Genomic DNA, 17,451 nt, shown 5'->3' with positions numbered 1-17,451 from the left:
GAGAGGGCGCGGGCGCCTGCGAAGCGACGCGCTGGGGCAGTGAGCACTCCCAGAGCCGAAGCCTGCGGCTGCGAGCGCGCTCCCTCCCGGCTCCTCCAGAAATATGCTGCCCGACGAGCACGCCCTGAGCACCCGCCCCGGCGCGGAGCGGCAGCGCGGAAGGGCGCGGGGCGGCGGGCGCTCCCGCCCGCGCCCAGGTGGGGCCGCCTCCTGAGGGAGCGCCGCGGGCGCGGCTTGCCGCGGAGCAGCGCGGGGGTGGGGTGGGGTGTGGAGGCAGGAAGGAAGGAAGGAAAGAGAAAGAAATCAAGAAAGTGAGTGAGCGGAGAGACGGAGGGGGAACAGAGAGCTGAAGCCAGGCAAAAGCCCTGCTCTTCCCCTGCTGCTGTCTCCCCGTCCCCGGCTGCCTTTGGCCGGAGGTAAGCCAGCCTCGGCAGGGTGCGGCGTTTGCCAGGTAGAGGGCGAGGGCTGCCGGCCTGCTGCCCTGTGCTCGGCGGCCTGCGCCGGCGGCTCCCCGGGCCGGGCCGGGCCGGGCTGTGAGCGCGGAGCTGCTCCGTGGGCCGGGCTCTGGGGCCCCGGTGCCGCCGGCAGCGCAGACCGCGCCGCTGGGGAGCGGCTTTAAAGTTACCGGCGGGTGCGGGGCGAGGCGGAGCAGTGTGGTACAGGGCATGGTTCTGAAGGGCATCAGGTACCGAAGTTGTAATCTTACAAGAAATAGCTCGTAGGCAGGTGGAAAATACGGCGTGTATTAATTTTTTCCCCCTCCTTCCTGATTTCTTTTTAGCTTAAGTTATTTTAACGGTCTGTATGTAAATGTCATACTAAGGAACAGTGCTTTATTATTTATTTTTTATTTATTTATTATTTGTTATTGTGCATCTGTTTGTGAGTTGGTTTTGCAAAGTTGGACGCAAGCAGACTTCTTGTTAGCTGCCAGTATATTTTTGGATTTTTTTTTAGCAGAAAATGCAGGAAGTTCACTTTGAGAAAGCCAGAGAGCCACCGGGATGTCCTAGATATAAGAGACCAAGTGAAGGATACAGCGACCCAGTGTTACCAGAGCAACTGGCTAAAGTGCACTCAGCCAATGCCTCCTTCAGCATGCTTATTCATGGCGTGTAGCTCCTTATTCCAGCAACTCTGCAAGTGGTTCCACTGGAATTACTTGCAGTATGAGGTTTGACTCTGAGGTAGAGAAAGTGGCTGAACTTTTCTCTGGGAGAGAAGTGTTCTGAAATAGAAACAACAGCAAAGAAACATTTGGGCAGAGGATGTGATTAAAGGTATTTCGTAAACCATGCTTAGTAACTTCCTTGCATGTGGAAGGGGAACAGTTCTATCAGAATTGTTGCAATCGGTTATCTTGCTCTGAGTTGACCCAAATGTTAATTCATTAAGTAACCACTTTAAAAAGGTCATTTGAGATTTTTTATTTTTTTTTTGAGAACACAGTCGATATGCTGACTGTGTTATGTAGATTTTTGTAAAGATCTTTTAATGATCTACAACCATTTCCTAGTCCTGTTGTAGTGAGGTTTTGTTTTGGGTTTGTTACCTGTTTATTTGGATCTTAATCTAGTATGTGCTTTAGCAGAAGCCTGGAGCAAGCCTGAACTTGCTTGTATTTGTTGAACTGACTGCTTAAAGTGTGATTATCTTTCCATATGCTTCTAAGGGTTTGACACTTTCTTCAGGCTAGTATCTGTAGTAATCTTAAAGGCAAAAAAAAGTCTCACTTGGGAGTTTCTATATTCAACTATATCCTACTGGTCATACAATTCATTATTAAAAGTTTAACTGCTTGCTTGCTTCAACATAGATTTGTCTGTATTCCAATCAGTGTTATCTTGAAGACTTTTCAACTTGAAAGTCACAGAATGGAAGAATCATAAAATCAATTGCTGTGTCTTTTCAGAATATTAGATGCAGGTACTTACCTTCCATGTGAAGGAAAGATCCAGAAAGTTATGTATGTTTTTCTGTGCCAGTGCTGTCGTTTTTCTTTGGTGCTGTTTAGCTGTCATTTTTAGCAAAACAGAACGAACTGTTATGCTGCTCTAAGTTGTTGTACCTCATTATCTAAGCTCCTCCCATAAGATGGGAAAAGAACATGAAAATCAGTTTGAGCAGCACTGTGAGAAACATAAACTTCTATGAAATAAGTTGGATAAGGCTTGGGATGTGCAAGAGAAATTGCACAATTCCCCTGCCAAAACTTATTTTCTTGGAAGAAAAGACCAGATTTTTCCCTTGTATTGTTTTTTATTTTTTTTCCACACAGCAATTTAGATGCTTTACCCATATTTCTGTAAGTTGAATGGTAAAGTGTCTTCCAAGAAGCTTGATATTTTTATTTTTTTTTGTCCAACTCCTATAGCATTTTCCTGTCTTTAGTAACTATGTTGAATGATGCCTTTTGTCTTGGTTACTCTATATTGGAGAATGTAATAATACAGCAAGAATCAATTTTATTTAGGCAAGACCAAATTCCCTTCATTTTTTTTTTTCTTTTCTGATATTTATTTTTGTCAAATGCTGTAGGAAAAAAATCTACTTTGTCTTGCTGCTGAGAGAAGTTTTGTTTTACAGGATATATGCAACCAAGAGCACTAATATTGAATACTGTTGGTTATTTATACTTGTTACAGTACAAATATGGATGTGAAAGTGACTATATGTAGATAAATGTGTATATATCATATATATGCACTACATCTCTAATGCTGTACAAACATTCTTCAGGGTTTCTTATGATGTATTCCACAATTAAAACTGTGGAGGAAATTACATTGTTTTAAATTGATATTAATTACATTGAAATAGATTAATCTGTTGAATAAGGTGATCCTTGAATTCTGCTTTTCTACATACTTCTTGAGCTTAAGCCTTTAGTAAGGATAAAATATTGCAAGAAACGATTCAGTATTCTAGCCTGCAGTACAAATATTCACCAGTGTGATTTGTTTATTTGTTTAGCTGTTTGTTACTTGAATGTTTGAGTAGTCAAACCAAAACAGGTGTCAGTATAACCCTTTGTTCAGACCCACAAAAAATGTGTGACTGAACTTATGGTAGCTAACCAGCTGTATAGCTAGGCTAGACCTATAGCATGTCTTTATAAATCTTGATGTATGCATTGACAGCTTCTGCTGTAGATTACTACAGAAAATGAAAATGGCTTGGGCTTCAACTTCTACTAGTTATGGCATTTATGGTCAAAGTGTCTTTCCAGAGAGCAGTTTCTTCCTTTCTCAGTCTGCTACGTTTCATTTGCAAAATATGCTGCAAAAAGTAATGCTTCTTGCAAATTTGGAAACAAAGTTTGTTCTGTGCTAGGTAATCCTCTGCATTGTTATCCTCTGCATTGTTATGTGGTTTATACAGACATGGGTTAGGATCCAAACAGCTGATAATACATGGCTATTTGAGTTCCTGAGTAACAATGCTGGAGACGTTCCAGAATAAGCTGTGTAGGCAAAGGTATTGCATGTAGAAGAAACAGCATTTAGATACTGAAAAGTGTGTGTAGGTGTGTGTATATATATATATATATAAGAAAATATTTGTAAATATACAACTGAAAGCTACTTTCCTGTGTCTTTTTGGTTACTGCTGAAGATGGAGGGGTTGCGAGAAAGATACTGTCTGAGAATAAAACAATAATACCTCAGAGAAAAAGCCAGACACTACCATGAAACCCAGAACTGCCACAGAAGGTGGAAATGGCTGAGATAACCAATTGCTAACTCCAACTTTAAAACTCGTAGATTGATACATCGAGATCTACAAACCATTGTAGAGGTTTTGTATACTTGAACATGTGGGTTGTTTGGGATTGTTTTTTTGGTTGTTCTGTTGGTTTTTGGTTTGGGGTTTGTTTTTTTTTGGGGGGGGGGGAGGTGTTAAATAATGGGTATGTGAAATACTATTTTCTGGCACAGACAGTGCCTGTGTGATACTTTTTGCCCACTTTAGTAATTTCTGTAGCAATTATTTCTCATTCTGTACTCATAGTACATATTGAACTTCTTAAGAGAGTATGTATTTGTATTTTTTAGGGTTTAGAGATGGGTGGAGGCCCTACGTTCAACTTCTATGTCTAGAGGCTCGTTGAAAAGCTTGAGAAAATGCTGATGTCTGAAGTTTTCAGAGGAACGATGAGTGCTTAGATAAGTATGTAGGTTGGGAAAGGACAACGTTAACTTTAAAAGCTGATTGTTAATCAGTCTAGCTCAATCCAAGGTGTTTTGAATTTAAATGACTTGAGAATCTTTTGAGAAGGGTTAACTCTAACAAAGCTGATCTTTCTTGAGAGGTTGCTATCTGACTGGCCTACAGAGTCGTCTCTAAAAATTGTATGTATTGTATGTATTCATTTATTTGTATGAACTTTTTGTTCAAGATAAGTCACTTCTCAGACTTGTGCAGTGATCAAAGCTGATAAAAATATTGCCCCAAAAATGAAGTTAAAGAGATTAGCAAGAATCCAAAGACATATTTTAAATAACAGAACATTTATAGTAAGCGTGCTGTGTTCGTTTTTACATTTCCAGGAAAATGTAGGTTTGTTCATCTTTTTTTTCTTATTGTTATGTCTCTCACACACGTATATATATGGTGTAAGTATAGAGAGTTTTTTTCCCTGTTCTTGATTGCCACTTTCTGAAAACATGGTAGTAATAAAGATATTTACAAAATCTTAGAAGAAAAGACTTCTAATGATTGAGTTAGTTATTTAGTCATTTATTTCATAATAAAGTACAATTACTGATAGCAGTGATAACGGTTGTACTCCATTCAGTATATGATTTTAAATTTAATTGCATGTGGCTTTGGGGAATGAGGAGGGGCATAGTTTTGTTTATGATTACTTTTCTGAAAAACAACTTAGTTACTCAAAAGACATTGGTGAAATCTTACAGGAAGAGGTTTTATCCTTTATTGGAGGAACTTATATGGTACAAAAGTAATCAACCTTTTAAGCTTCAATTCTTAGATCATAAGTAGTACCCTTCTTGCCAGGAAATATTTTGAAAAATAAGTATCATTACCCACTACCGTGGATATATTCTGGATATATGATTTATTTTCTTTCTAATCGTTGTTTGAGTCTTAACCTCTTCTACTGAAGCGGTTCTTTCTTTTCCAGGCTGCTTAAGGCTAGTACCTGCATGCCAGGACAGCTGCTACAGTCAGCAGGATTGCCTAAGGCCAAATTACCCTTTATGTGGGAAGAGGGAGGTGAAGAAACCTGCTGACTGCAGCTGATCTTAAACCTTCTTTAAAGAAATGTGATTTCAGGCTGTCTCAAACACCTTCAGAATAGTACCTTCGTTGTCTGCTTTGGATTTTGTAAATTGTGAATTTGGATATGGCCCTGAAGAAAGAACTCGATATAGGTGGTAGAAACTGGACAGTGCCAAGAGCTGAGTTGGGAAATATTGAGGAAGAACTGTCATCGGCAATTAAGATGCCAAATGTCCCTACTGTGGAGTCCAGAACTTTCCTATGGGGTTATGCTAGTTTGTGGCCAAGAGAACTGCTTCCTTGACAGAGCTGAGAAGCTCAGTAGTTACCTGTTTCCTGTTTGCCTTTGTGACACTTCTCTGAAGGGCCTGATCTTGCAAGGTGTATTTTGATCACCTCCATAGCTTTCTGACTGTAGCTTTTTAAACAATTAAGGCACTTCCCAATCCCCCCACCCTCTGCTCAGAAACTATTCTACCTTTGTAAACTATTTTGTTGGTTACTGCACTTTTTCAGTTGGATGTTCAGTTGAAGAGGGCTTCAATTCACAGTTCACATAGAATGCTTTAGCTAGTCATTTTCACTTTCTCCCACTGAAAACATGTTTCTGTGCTGAAAAGAGTTTAAGGCTCATAAGTTAAGGGAGTAGAAGCCCTGCGCTGTAGTTAATTGGTGCTGGCATGGGAACAGGATAGCTTTAGGTTCCAGCTCTGTCCTAGATTGCTTTTTCTCCCCCTTATATCCAAATACTGTGTAATAAGTGTGTGTGTAGATAAGTGGTTTATCTCTTAACTGTTCATGTTAATGTTAACTACTAGGATTATATATTTTAAGATTCTATTACTTATGCTGACTTAAGACTTTGATTTCTATATTCTCTTTATAGAGGCCTAGATAAAAGGATGGAGAAGTTATGCAGTTTATGCCCTTTGAAATTTTCATATATAAGCAATTTAAAAATATTACTGTCCAAATGACAGGGAGCCTTTCAGAATTTTGTCCAAGATTAATGTGAATTTAGATGGGATTTTTTTAAAAATTATCTTTTTCATTTTCATAGGTTTGCAGTCTTTAAAAAAAAACCAAACATCAGTTCAAACTGAAGGAACCTGAGGAAGTGTCTTGAAGAAACTGATGTTCTCCGTTGGCTGGCTGATACCAAGTTTAAAGGGCTTTGTTGCTAGTGAATATGTATGCATCCTGACTATATTTCTACTTGACTGTGGGGTGGAATATTCGGAATGAAGCTGCCATCATGTCATCCACAGACAATGGCACTGATATTGAAGAATTCTTGGTCCACATAAACTTGGGGCAGTACCTTCCTAACTTTAAAGAGTATGGCTATAACATTGTGACAGACTGCATGGGAATAAATAACAGTATACTTCAGCAAATGGGAGTGTTGCCTACAGGACATCGCAGAAGAATTCTTAAGCAATTAGACACCACTTTTTCAAAAATGCAAGGAGGTTCTCTTTTGTGTGAAAATCTAAAATTCAAAGATTTGAAAGGTTCAGAAAAGCAGCAATATTTGTCCTCAGATCAGGAGTCTCCAATAAGCAATTCAAGTATAGACAGGACTAGCTTGATACCTGCAACATTGTCAGAACAGCTTAATAAAGCTTACATTGGTAACAAAAGATTTGATCTTGCAGAACAAAACTTATTAGAGGCAAATGACGATCGCTTTAAAAATTCAGATTTTTCTAGTTTATACCAGAATTCAGACAGAATGCTAAAAGCTATCCATCAAATTGGATGTATTAAGATGAATACTCAGCCAGATACATCACTGGAAGAAGCTGCTGCATACCAAGCTGATGAGCGCTTGACTGGCTGTTTGGCATTTCATGATCCTCCTACTTCGTTTGCTCATTCATGTGAGACAAAATACAATGAAAACAAACATCTCATGTTTTCAGATGAGGATGATTTATCTGATAGTGAGCCAAATTCTCCATTCTTTAAGTTTAAAGGAGAAATGATAGACAATGACTTATATGGTTCTTATGCACAAAACTGCATGAAAGTATTTCCAAGAGCAACCCGGTCTTTTATATTAAGGCATCGGCCCATACCAGAAATTCCAGAATCAAGTGAAGTTCAAGCTTCATCAAGGTAACTGTTCTTTCTTTCTCATAAAGAATTGTTATCATTGTAGAAATTATGGTTTGGGGTTTCTTGCAGGTTTTTTCTGTTTGGGTTTTTTTGTGGACTTTCAACGCATGTGCTGTAGATACACTGGATTTGGTATAAATGTTGCCAAATAAATTGAAGGAGGATAAGCTTCAATGCAAATGAAAAGCACCAATGAGATTATAAAGGGAAATTTTAGAACAATGTTTCCTTATAACCTCCCCAGTCATCCTTGCGTCGACTTATTTTCAAAGAAAGGAATCTTTATTGCTTTAGGTATAATCCTTACTAAAAACAACTATATCAAGCATTTTTAAAACTTAATCTGTATACTGTTAAGATGGGGAAGAATAGAAATACATAAATGTTACAAAACCAAGATTGAAAAATAACAAAAAGTTGTTGAATCTCTTCCAAACCAAAACATTGCTAATAATATTAATTAGATATAGTTCGTGTTTCTGATGAAATTCTGATCTGTCAGAGGGAAATGGTGACAAAATAGTGTTTTCAAGAGTGCTAAACCTTCACCCTTAAGAATAAAAATCTGTTTTTATGATGAGACAACAATAATTGTAAACCACCAGTATTCAGTTTGTATCTTATAAATTTTACAGCTGTATCTTTCAAGGGATGCTGTTCTTGGAAAATAAATATTTATTATTTTATATATGTAACTTATAAGAAAGATCTAGGAAGTTTTACAGACCTTCACATGTTAATGTAGTTTTATCTAAAAAGTGGGGCAAAATTTAGTAAATCCTTCTTGTCTGTTTTGTGTATTGTATGGTGTAGCCACCCTGTAAACAAAGAAAGATGCATCTGATATGATTGTATGGATGGGCATAACAAGATGATTACACAAGAATCTTAAGTTCTAGCCTTAAAACACATAAAATTTATATGTAAATATAAACAGTTGTTGTTTTGAATTAGAATAGGACATTTATTTTGTAGAGGAGTTAACTACATTATCCTGTAGGTCTATAGCAAGGACTTTCTTCAAGATGGGTCTTAGATTAATTTTTAAATTGGTTGTCATTTAACTGTTAAATCAGCAAATGAATGCAACCAGTTTGTCATATTAGGAGCTGGCTTTTGCTCGTGTTTTCATGATAACAAAACCTTAGCTTTTAATGATGTTGTAGTATAAAAATATTCTTGAGGCATTCCATCAGGAAAAAAGTGGAAAAAGGGAGGGGGGGTTGTACAGGAGAGATGTGAGAGGTGTTCAGAGTTTATGTAATCTTTGTAAGGATAGTTCTCTGCAGCATTGGTGAGGATAGTATTGGATAGAGTCCTATAAAGTTTGTTATGATAAATTGCACTGGAAAGTTTGAATTTGTTTCAAAATACTCATGTGGTGTGGGTGTGGATTTTTCTTCCTTCGAAATGGTTGAGTTCATAGCTTGAATCCACAAATTAGTGAGTAGCACTTACTGTCTTGAATAAGAATTAGTTGTTGTAGCTTGTCTTGCAGAGCTATGATGGAATGTAAAGGAAAAGGTCTGATGTTAGAACTTAACTCCAGGCCTATCTTAATAAAAGTAATATTGTTTGAACATTAAAAATAATAGGCACAGAATGTGCAGTTGATCATAATATTACAGGTTATGTAAATGAAGAATGTCTCCCCACAGACTGATTTGTAATATTTTTGGTTCTGTTAACTATATAATCTTTTACCTGTCATGCTGGTTAAGTGTCTTAAACAGAGAAGAAAAATCAATGCAAAGGCATATGCAAAGTTTTGTCAGCGTAGTCATATCCAAATCATTAGGTTGCACTTTTTAAAGTAAAAAATTACTATTTTTTTTAAACCACTAGCTATGCCTGGAAGGGACATGTCTGAGAATGTTTTGTATTTAGCTTGTCTTTCATCTCCATATCTCAGCGGTTAGAAACATCGTTAGCGAGTTTATACATGCCCTAAATACAGAGTTTTCCCAGCATTTATGTTTCTTTTAGATTACTGAAAGAAGTCAGTACTAAACGTTGTAATACAATTGTCTGATTGAACAGATGGAGCGGCAAAGATTCTTTGCAACAATTAAGATATTTTGTATGCCTTAAAAATTGTTTAATCAGTGTGTTTTACGTTGCCAAAAAAAATTGTGCTTATTGAAACTTCAGTATAATCGTCTTTAAGCGAGGAGTAGCTTTACATTAAGTTTGGTAGAGTGATTATTGCTACTTCATATAATAAAGCTATTCCTGCTGAGCTGAAATGGGAATCTCATCCTAAAAGATAACAATAGTTACTAAAAGAGTACTATTAACGTCCTTTGAGAAACAGTCATCCAGTAGAGAGTATATGCTATATTTATAATCTTCCCACCATTGAAGTAAATCCTTCAAATCAGAGTCTATTAGTGATTGATATGTGACTGGGTCATTACCCACCATTTTGATTTGCAACCTCCAACTTATTTTCTTCATTTTTATGCTCCAGTTATAACAATATGGAGATCTCGAAGGACAAGTAGCAGTTTGTCTGAGCAAGGTCAAGGTTAAACCAGAACTTAAACTTCACAGAAACATTCTTGATAACCTTGCTGAGTATTTTTTTTTAGAGGCAAAGAACTAATGCAGAACTTTAAAATAGCAGCTTGCAGCATCTTTAACATCAGGAAAGATCATGTCTGCCTTACAGAGCTGCATAGACAAACATCCTCAACTGACTTTTATTGATAGACCATAGTTTCATCTGTATTACGTTTTGTGAAGGCTTTTCCATAGAGGCAGAGAAATCCTGCTGAAATCTGGGAAACTCAGTGTTTCTTTCTAGTCATTCATGGATATTAGTCTTCAAATTTTTATGCAAGGAAATTATTTTCTCATGATCTCCTATGTGCAATCTGGCACAAAAAGTTCACAGGGTGAGTCTCCTTATGTCCCTTACCAGTGCTGTGACCGTGTCACTTTTAGTTACTAATGGTGTGCTTGCCTTGCTTGCAATTGTATTTGCTTCCCTGTGCCTCACTTGTGCTCCTGGTTCTTGCCTGTAACAAAACACAGCTGATAAGACGTTATAGCATTTTAGGAGTTGGAAATATATTGGTTTTCTTTCTTCTTTGAAGTATATGTGGCATCACTGTAGTACTGAGGGGCGCAAATATTTTTTTTTTTTAAAAGTGACAATTACACAGTGTTCTTGATAGTGGTGTCATTGTGCAGATTTTAGTAGTGTTTTTGGGTTATCGGTATTGAAGCGATGCATAGTTATGTCAGATTCTTGTCAGCTAGACTTTTTCTTCTTATGATGAGCTCTCTGTTGACGCAGAATTGGTAAAGATGACTTGAAAGATGTTTAAAAGCACTAGAATTATTAAGGGGATTGCAAATCATATTCTAAAGTTAAAATAATCTGCATCCAAAACATCTTTATTAGACTGTCATCACCCTTTCTGAGACAGTGCATTCTGTATTTAGGTGAGAAATCTTAAATTTTTAATGTGGTTCGCCAGTCGTGTTGTGGAACAGAACAAAGAGTTAAACACAGAGGGTTGGAAGTTTCATGGTCACTCTTGATACTTTTGGTCTAAGTGACTTCTTCCATTTACAGGCTTCAGTAAAAGCTTCTGTAAGACAAAATAGTGAAAGTAATGCAGTGGATGGAGCTAACTATTGATGTGCCTTTAGTGCAAGATTGAAGATAATAAGCATAGAGAGAGTTTTATATGCTTTGGATCATGTCATTTAGCAGTCACTCAAGTGAAATAGCTACTGTTGCATCATTCAGAGCAGCAATCTGTTCAAAGAAAAAGCTTAAGCAGATTTATGGCGTGCTAAACCTGTTTGTTATACAAGATTGCTACGCAGAAAACTTCAGACTGATGAACTCTATATGCTTTAGGTTTTTTCATATCCCTCAACTTTGCTGTATTCTTCAGAAGTGGGATTGCTCTGATTGTTCGTTAACAGAAACAACTAGATCAAAAGTAATTCTGGAGAACGAGCTGCATTTGGGGGAAAATATAAATGAATGAAATGAATATTGATCCTTGTGCTGAGCAGGCACTATTTGTTTTCTGCAGCTGGCAGATCCTATGGTTGAAACTTCTTGCTTGGTGCTGATACTGTTTAGACTCTCTTTCTTAACATATAAATGGTAAGATTGCTAATGAGGTGCCCAAGCTGGTGCTGCTGTGTCCCTCTGCTTGGTGTTCTGTCACACAAAACAAGTGTTTCAGGAGAGAAAAGCTGCTCTTCTTTTCCTATGGTCAAGCATCACAACTAATTTACCTCTGCAAGCAGTCCATGAATCTGACAGCACGCTGGAGCGCTTTTGACATGTTTGCATTATGGGAGGGTTAGGTCTTCAGACAGACAGAAAAGAAAACATGCTTTGAATGAGCTTGAAAACAAAAGCCTTGTTCATTGAAAACACTCAGCAGATGAAGGTTTTGAAGCACTGACTGCTTGCAGTGACCTCTCTCCCTCACTTTATTTGTGAGGTGACAGCAGTATATTGAATAAAACAGCTCAGCTCAGTCCAGTGCAAAGCTCTTGCCTTTCCAGTTTCTCAGTCTTTAGCAGGACCAGTCACTGCCTCATCACACCGTTTCATCCTGTTTATTCTTAAGGAAAGGGTGGTGGGGAACAGTATGCTGCCCGAGCCACATCCGGTACCTCTTAATATATGAAAATAGTGGGTCTTAATCTCCACAGTTGTTACAAAGCAATAATTTAATTGAAATTATTATTATGTATTTGTAGAATTGGCACTCTTTGTGATTGGCAGACTGCTTGCACTAACCTTCCTTTAAAGAGCAAAATTAATGATCATCTTTATCTGAAGAGATATTACATTTTGGAAATGGTTAAGGAAAGTCAGAGATTGGTGTGGATAAAAGATTTTTTTTTTACATCTTATTTGCTTCCAGAGAAGTCTTCAGTATTTTTCTGTTTTTTCCATCCAGGTATTCAGTTTGTACAATAACTAACTAGCTGTTCTATTGAGCATTAACAAATTATTACAATTTTATAGCTCGTACTGTATGTTGTTTGTTATACATTGTCATTCAAGCAGATATTCAAAGTAAACTTGTTTCATTTACTTTATATCTTGAAGTAGTTTTTACTTGACTTAAGTTAGAATAGAACTTTGTTCTCAAAAAATGACAAAATTTTTATTTCTGGTTGTGAGGATAAAGACTAATTTGCTTATTAGCAGGTTTTCTTGCCATGTATACGTACATGTAGGTACATAACAAAAAAAGAATATACACATCCTGAAAAAATGTGAATTTAAAAAAGGCAAGTCTTTGTAAACTGATTTTTAATTTTTTCTTTCCTTCTGACTTTATCTTCACTCTTTGCTGTTACCCTTGTCCTCTTTTAAATCAATCTACCCTAAAATGAAGTCAATGGCTCACTGATTTACATAAGGAAGAAAACTGTGATTTTAAAACTTCTTTGAGTCAAAGCTGCTTAGCTGTATCTCTAATTTGTTTCAATGCTATTAATACCCTTAAAAAAATCCCAACCTAACAACAAAAAATATGGTCTGTTTTGAAAAAGTTAGATATGTGGGTTTTTTTAATAAGCATATCAGGTTCTTTATGACTAGATTAGTACAAATGCATGAAGTTAGTTGGCTAATGGAGCTTCAAATGATGTAACTACATCAATTTTAGTAAGATGTATGAAGAAACACAGACTTTTAAAGTATTTGCTGTGTACTTTTTGTAATTATACCTCGGGAGAGTAACAAATCATGTATGACAGCTAGGCTATGATCCACCATCACTGGCCAAACTCACCCTGTGTTTTCTAAAACCAGGATTTTACAATATCATTGAGGAACTTAATTGATATAACCTGGAAACACTTGAAATGTCAAGTAACTATAAACAGTGCAGCTTCTGTGTTGAATTTAACCTAATAATTTGTTTGGTGCAGGTTAATGCATGGGTTAAAAATGATATGAAATAGTTCATAAATGTATGCGTTCTGTTGTAGAGGAACATCAGCCTGTAATATGGAGTAATTCAACTTGGACTTCATGGGACAGTATTTCTAAAGTTTTGAATATAGCTAATCTTAAAAGAATAAAATTTCTCAGTATGTCAAGTGGGGAAACAAAAATTAGGAGTATTGATATTTTTGGTAAAACATACTTATCTTTGGTTTTAAGGATGGAGGACCTGTTAGAAAAACTTCAGGGATCTTGTATGGCATTTATCAGTCACTGGATATTCTATAAGGATGCAGTAGGATCCATAGCACTTATTTCAAGCAGAGAAAATGAAATTAAGAGGAAAAATTACTAACTATTGATGTTAACTGGGGAAATCAGAGCTTGGCTGCAAACAGCTCTAATACAGACTCCTGGAGTAGTAAAGATGGGTTAGAAATTTACTAATTCAAGCATATTTGTTCCTGTGTTGTTATTCTAAAGGTACTGTCTCAGCTTGAAATCTCAATAATAACAAAACAACAACAATAATTGAAAAAAAATAATGTGATTTTTAGGAGCATGATGAGTGCCACTATACATGAAATTGCTGAAATAATTAAGGGCCAACACAACATCAAGAATAAAATAATTTTTCTGTTGTGTGTGGGGACACATTCTTATCTATCTACAAAACATGCAGTGGTAGTCACAGGCAGTTGCAGTACAATGTCTTTTGTGTCTCAGATTGAAAACTTTCTGGAAAAAAATTGACCTTAGAAAATCAAAACTTTACAGCAGTTTTTTTCAGTGCTTGAGAGCCTGTTTTATCTGGTTTCCCATGCCCAGGCTTCCTTTGAGCTTAATGTTAAATTAGACTTTCATAGTACATTCTTCTTTAAATATAGTCATTGATATCTGTGTGAAGGAGAAGGGAAGGTAAAGGGTAGGGAAGAATGTGGAATCTCCATGCTTCCCAGCAATCTAAATGTATCATAAGGTCAATTCAAAACCAACGCACACACACAGAAAAACCCCAAACTCAAGATGAGTGCTAGAATCAGAAAAGTATTTAGTGTGAGAAAGGGAGAAAACCTCATTTTTAGGTGACTTTTAAATTAAATCAGAAATTTTCTCAAGACTTAAAATTGATTGTTTCTATATTTGTATATAATTTTAATAGCCTAACTGCATAAGATAATTTTGCTCCATTTCTGGGAAATTTCATTTAATGTTTTTATTCTGTGCTATGTTTTATTCAAGTTCCCTTCAGAAAAGAAGAAATGTGGATCCTGTAAATATTTCTTGCACTGGGAAGCAAATTTCACGAGACAGTGAGTCAAACATGCTAATATTTACTTCTTGAATACTGAGGAAAAAACCTTAGACATGAAGGTGTCTGAAATTAGTATAGATTTGCTTATTTTAAGAAATATCGGTCATCTGGAAGGTCTGGGGGAAAAAAAGTAATAGCAGAGCATTTAAGCACTTCTGCATTTTTACTTACTTTCTGTTTATGAACAAATATAATGAAAATCATAAAATCTACTCTTTAAACCTAATTTATTTTAGTATACTTTTTTAGGCTACAGTATTTTGAGTTTTCTAAGATTAGATTCAGATTTCTTAAGCAGACTTAGCTTTTTCTTGAATGTTACAAGACATGTATTCCTGAATAAGGCTGCTTAATTTGTTAGTTAGTGCTCATAGCTTCAGGAAATAACAGAAAATTAATCGTATTAAATAGTTTACTGGAAGAGTGTAGAAGACTTTTGCAGTCAGTTGTAAACAAAAGTTCTTTCATGCTCTAGAGGTGTGTCTTGTTTGAAGTTATGCATATTAATTTCAAGTGAATACTTGATGGCAAAATGAACATTGTGCACAAATGAGTTTTCATGTGTTTTGGGTTAGTTGTTGTGTGGGGTATTTTTTGTTGGTTTTTTTTTTTTGTGTTGTTGGTTTTTGTTTAAGTCAGAATAAAAGGACACTTTGGAGCTATTGCTCCTAAGAGTGTGCAACAGAAGTTTTGGTTTTTTAGCTTGATGCAGGGTGGGAAAGAAGAAAAATGCCTGTATGCAAGTAATAGGCAAATTACATAGTAATAATAGTAGTAGTGTCTGACTAGGTAGTGACTGAATGGGAAAACTGTCTGAAGTTCAGCTAGAAATGGGAAATTGTTTCTTGTTCTTCAAAATTCCTTCTGAGAAGGATGGAGATGATTTCGTTAGTACTTTAATAGAGCATTGATGTATGACTCTTTTTTCCTTTAAGACACTTCCACAGAAGAAAAGCCACCTATCATCTCTCCATATGGGGAAACCTTTATTTGTGACAACCCTGAAGATGCTAAGGTAAGTTGAGAAGTCTGGTTATAAATGGTCTGTCTTATTTTCAGTCTTCATATTATGTATATTATATAGCCCTTAAGGTGTTTTTTTTCCTCTGCTTCTTCAGTTCCCAGTACCTTTTCTGTCTTGTTAGGTACATGCAAAAGGTTTATACTGTAAATATTTGTGGACTAGTGATTCTTCTCAACTTTGAGATACACTTTGTACTGTTCAATACTAAAAAGAAGTTGTGGCGTGTGTTGGTTAGGTTTGGTGGGGTTTTTTATTATTATTATTATTATTTTGCTATTTTAAACAACATAGGATAGGTAACTGACAGTTTTCTTTTTCTTTTTTCAAATGCCCAGAGCTGCCATATCAAATATAAAAGTCAGTTACAGGCAATTGCAGTCTACCTTGATGCCTTCCTTTTACCCTCTTAGGTACAATGGTGTATTGTAATACTTTGTGCCTAAATGAGGTTAAGTGGTGGATAACCATTAGAATTGACTAGTAAAGGTGTAAAATAGCTTTTTGCGCTTCTGATAATTGTGGATCAAGACTGGACAACTCTACACAGGCTTATGTATGTCCTATGAAAGAAGTTTACATGTTAACTTAGGTGATCTAATGGTCACTTTTGGCCATACCCTTTTTTAATTCCTGCATATGAAAGTTCTCGGGACTTCTGATATTTTTCATACATCCCTTAAACTTCCTGTATACCCAGAAAGTCACTTTTGTTGTAGGATTCTCTGAAGAGAACAGTTTTGTTGGGGTCAGTTATGAATGATGTGAATGCCGCAGATGGCATGTGGACAGACTTCTTGAATCATGGGGAGATCTGGGAGGTAAATTAGCTTAGTGAGGCATCTGCCACATGGTGTGAATCCCAGCTCCTACTTCTGTCTCAGAAGGATACAGACCAGAAATCGTTGGTTCTGTAATTGCTTATACTTGTCCCATCTGATCTCAATCCAGACAGTTAGAGAAAACAGTAAATTATTCTTAGTTTCTGTCCTAGTCTTTGCTTTAATGTTTCACTTTTATAACTATTGTAAACTGTTGACTAAAATGAAAGCAATACAGACTGCAATTCAGAAAGCAAAACAGATGCCTAGGATTTTTTTCCCCCCAATTTTAATATGGTAGGAGTTTTTCAGTAGAGAATAAGTGGTTCAAATTTCATCTTCTAATGGGAGTGGTTTTAGAAGCATAAAAATCTTCTCTGGTTTTGGTTCTTTCTTTCCTCTGGAAATATGTTTTGTACTTTTTTTTGTTGACTTTTTAATGAGGTACACGTAAATTCATGTTGTTTCTCCTTCTAGTTTTGGTTATCTGCACACAAAAGTGAATTTTGAGCTTTCGTTTTCTTTCCTTGTGTACAGTCTTGTCTGTGACAGTTGCCTCTGCCAATGTCTTTAAAAATTCAGAATTTTAACATCTTTGTACTTAGTTCAATGGCATAAGCAGGTTTTCTAGAAGTTTCCTAGCCTTGTTACTACTTAACATCATTCTGTACATATCATTGAAATACTTGGTTGGAAAAAAGCATACCCAGGGAGGTTGTTGACAATCTTTCTTATCTTAAAAAGGTACAAAATACAAAAATATCATGCTGTTAAACTGGGTTAACTGCTTCAAATGAAATTGCTATTTTTGCTGATTTTATAATCATGATTAATGCAGTAATTATAAAATACTTTTCCTGATCTGAAGGTTTGGATTTTAATTATCATTTTCATGTAAGTGAACTGGGTTTTGAGATATATTTATCACATGCCTGTTGGAAACGTCATAGTTAATTTTAGTTCCATTAGAATTTAATTGCAGACAAAGGTC

General features: G+C 36.4%; 1 protein-coding gene across 3 annotated transcripts in view; it reads left to right on the top strand.

Moving 5' to 3' along the window:
- The first annotated feature begins 276 nt into the window (after positions 1 to 276).
- The window catches only part of ARAP2 (ArfGAP with RhoGAP domain, ankyrin repeat and PH domain 2), a 129,996-nt gene continuing 112,821 nt past the window's right edge, over positions 277 to 17,451 (top strand). Inside the window, exons 1-4 of one of the 3 annotated variants that reach the window (XR_008823869.1) lie at positions 277 to 416; positions 6,305 to 7,365; positions 14,546 to 14,616; positions 15,554 to 15,633. Coding sequence is in view for 2 of the 3 variants with exons in the window: in XM_056351398.1 (XP_056207373.1) it covers positions 6,500 to 7,365; positions 14,546 to 14,616; positions 15,554 to 15,633 (1,017 nt within the window). In the remaining variant the exon portion in view is untranslated. Of the gene's footprint in view, positions 417 to 1,152; positions 1,281 to 6,304; positions 7,366 to 14,545; positions 14,617 to 15,553; positions 15,634 to 17,451 lie in introns of those variants that run through there. The other 2 variants (XM_056351398.1, XM_056351408.1) reach the window with 2 other exon arrangements.

Source organism: Falco biarmicus, chromosome 1 (genome assembly GCF_023638135.1).
Source record: "Falco biarmicus isolate bFalBia1 chromosome 1, bFalBia1.pri, whole genome shotgun sequence".
Lineage (NCBI taxonomy): Eukaryota > Metazoa > Chordata > Aves > Falconiformes > Falconidae > Falco > Falco biarmicus.
This window is presented reverse-complemented; position numbering and strand designations above follow the sequence as displayed.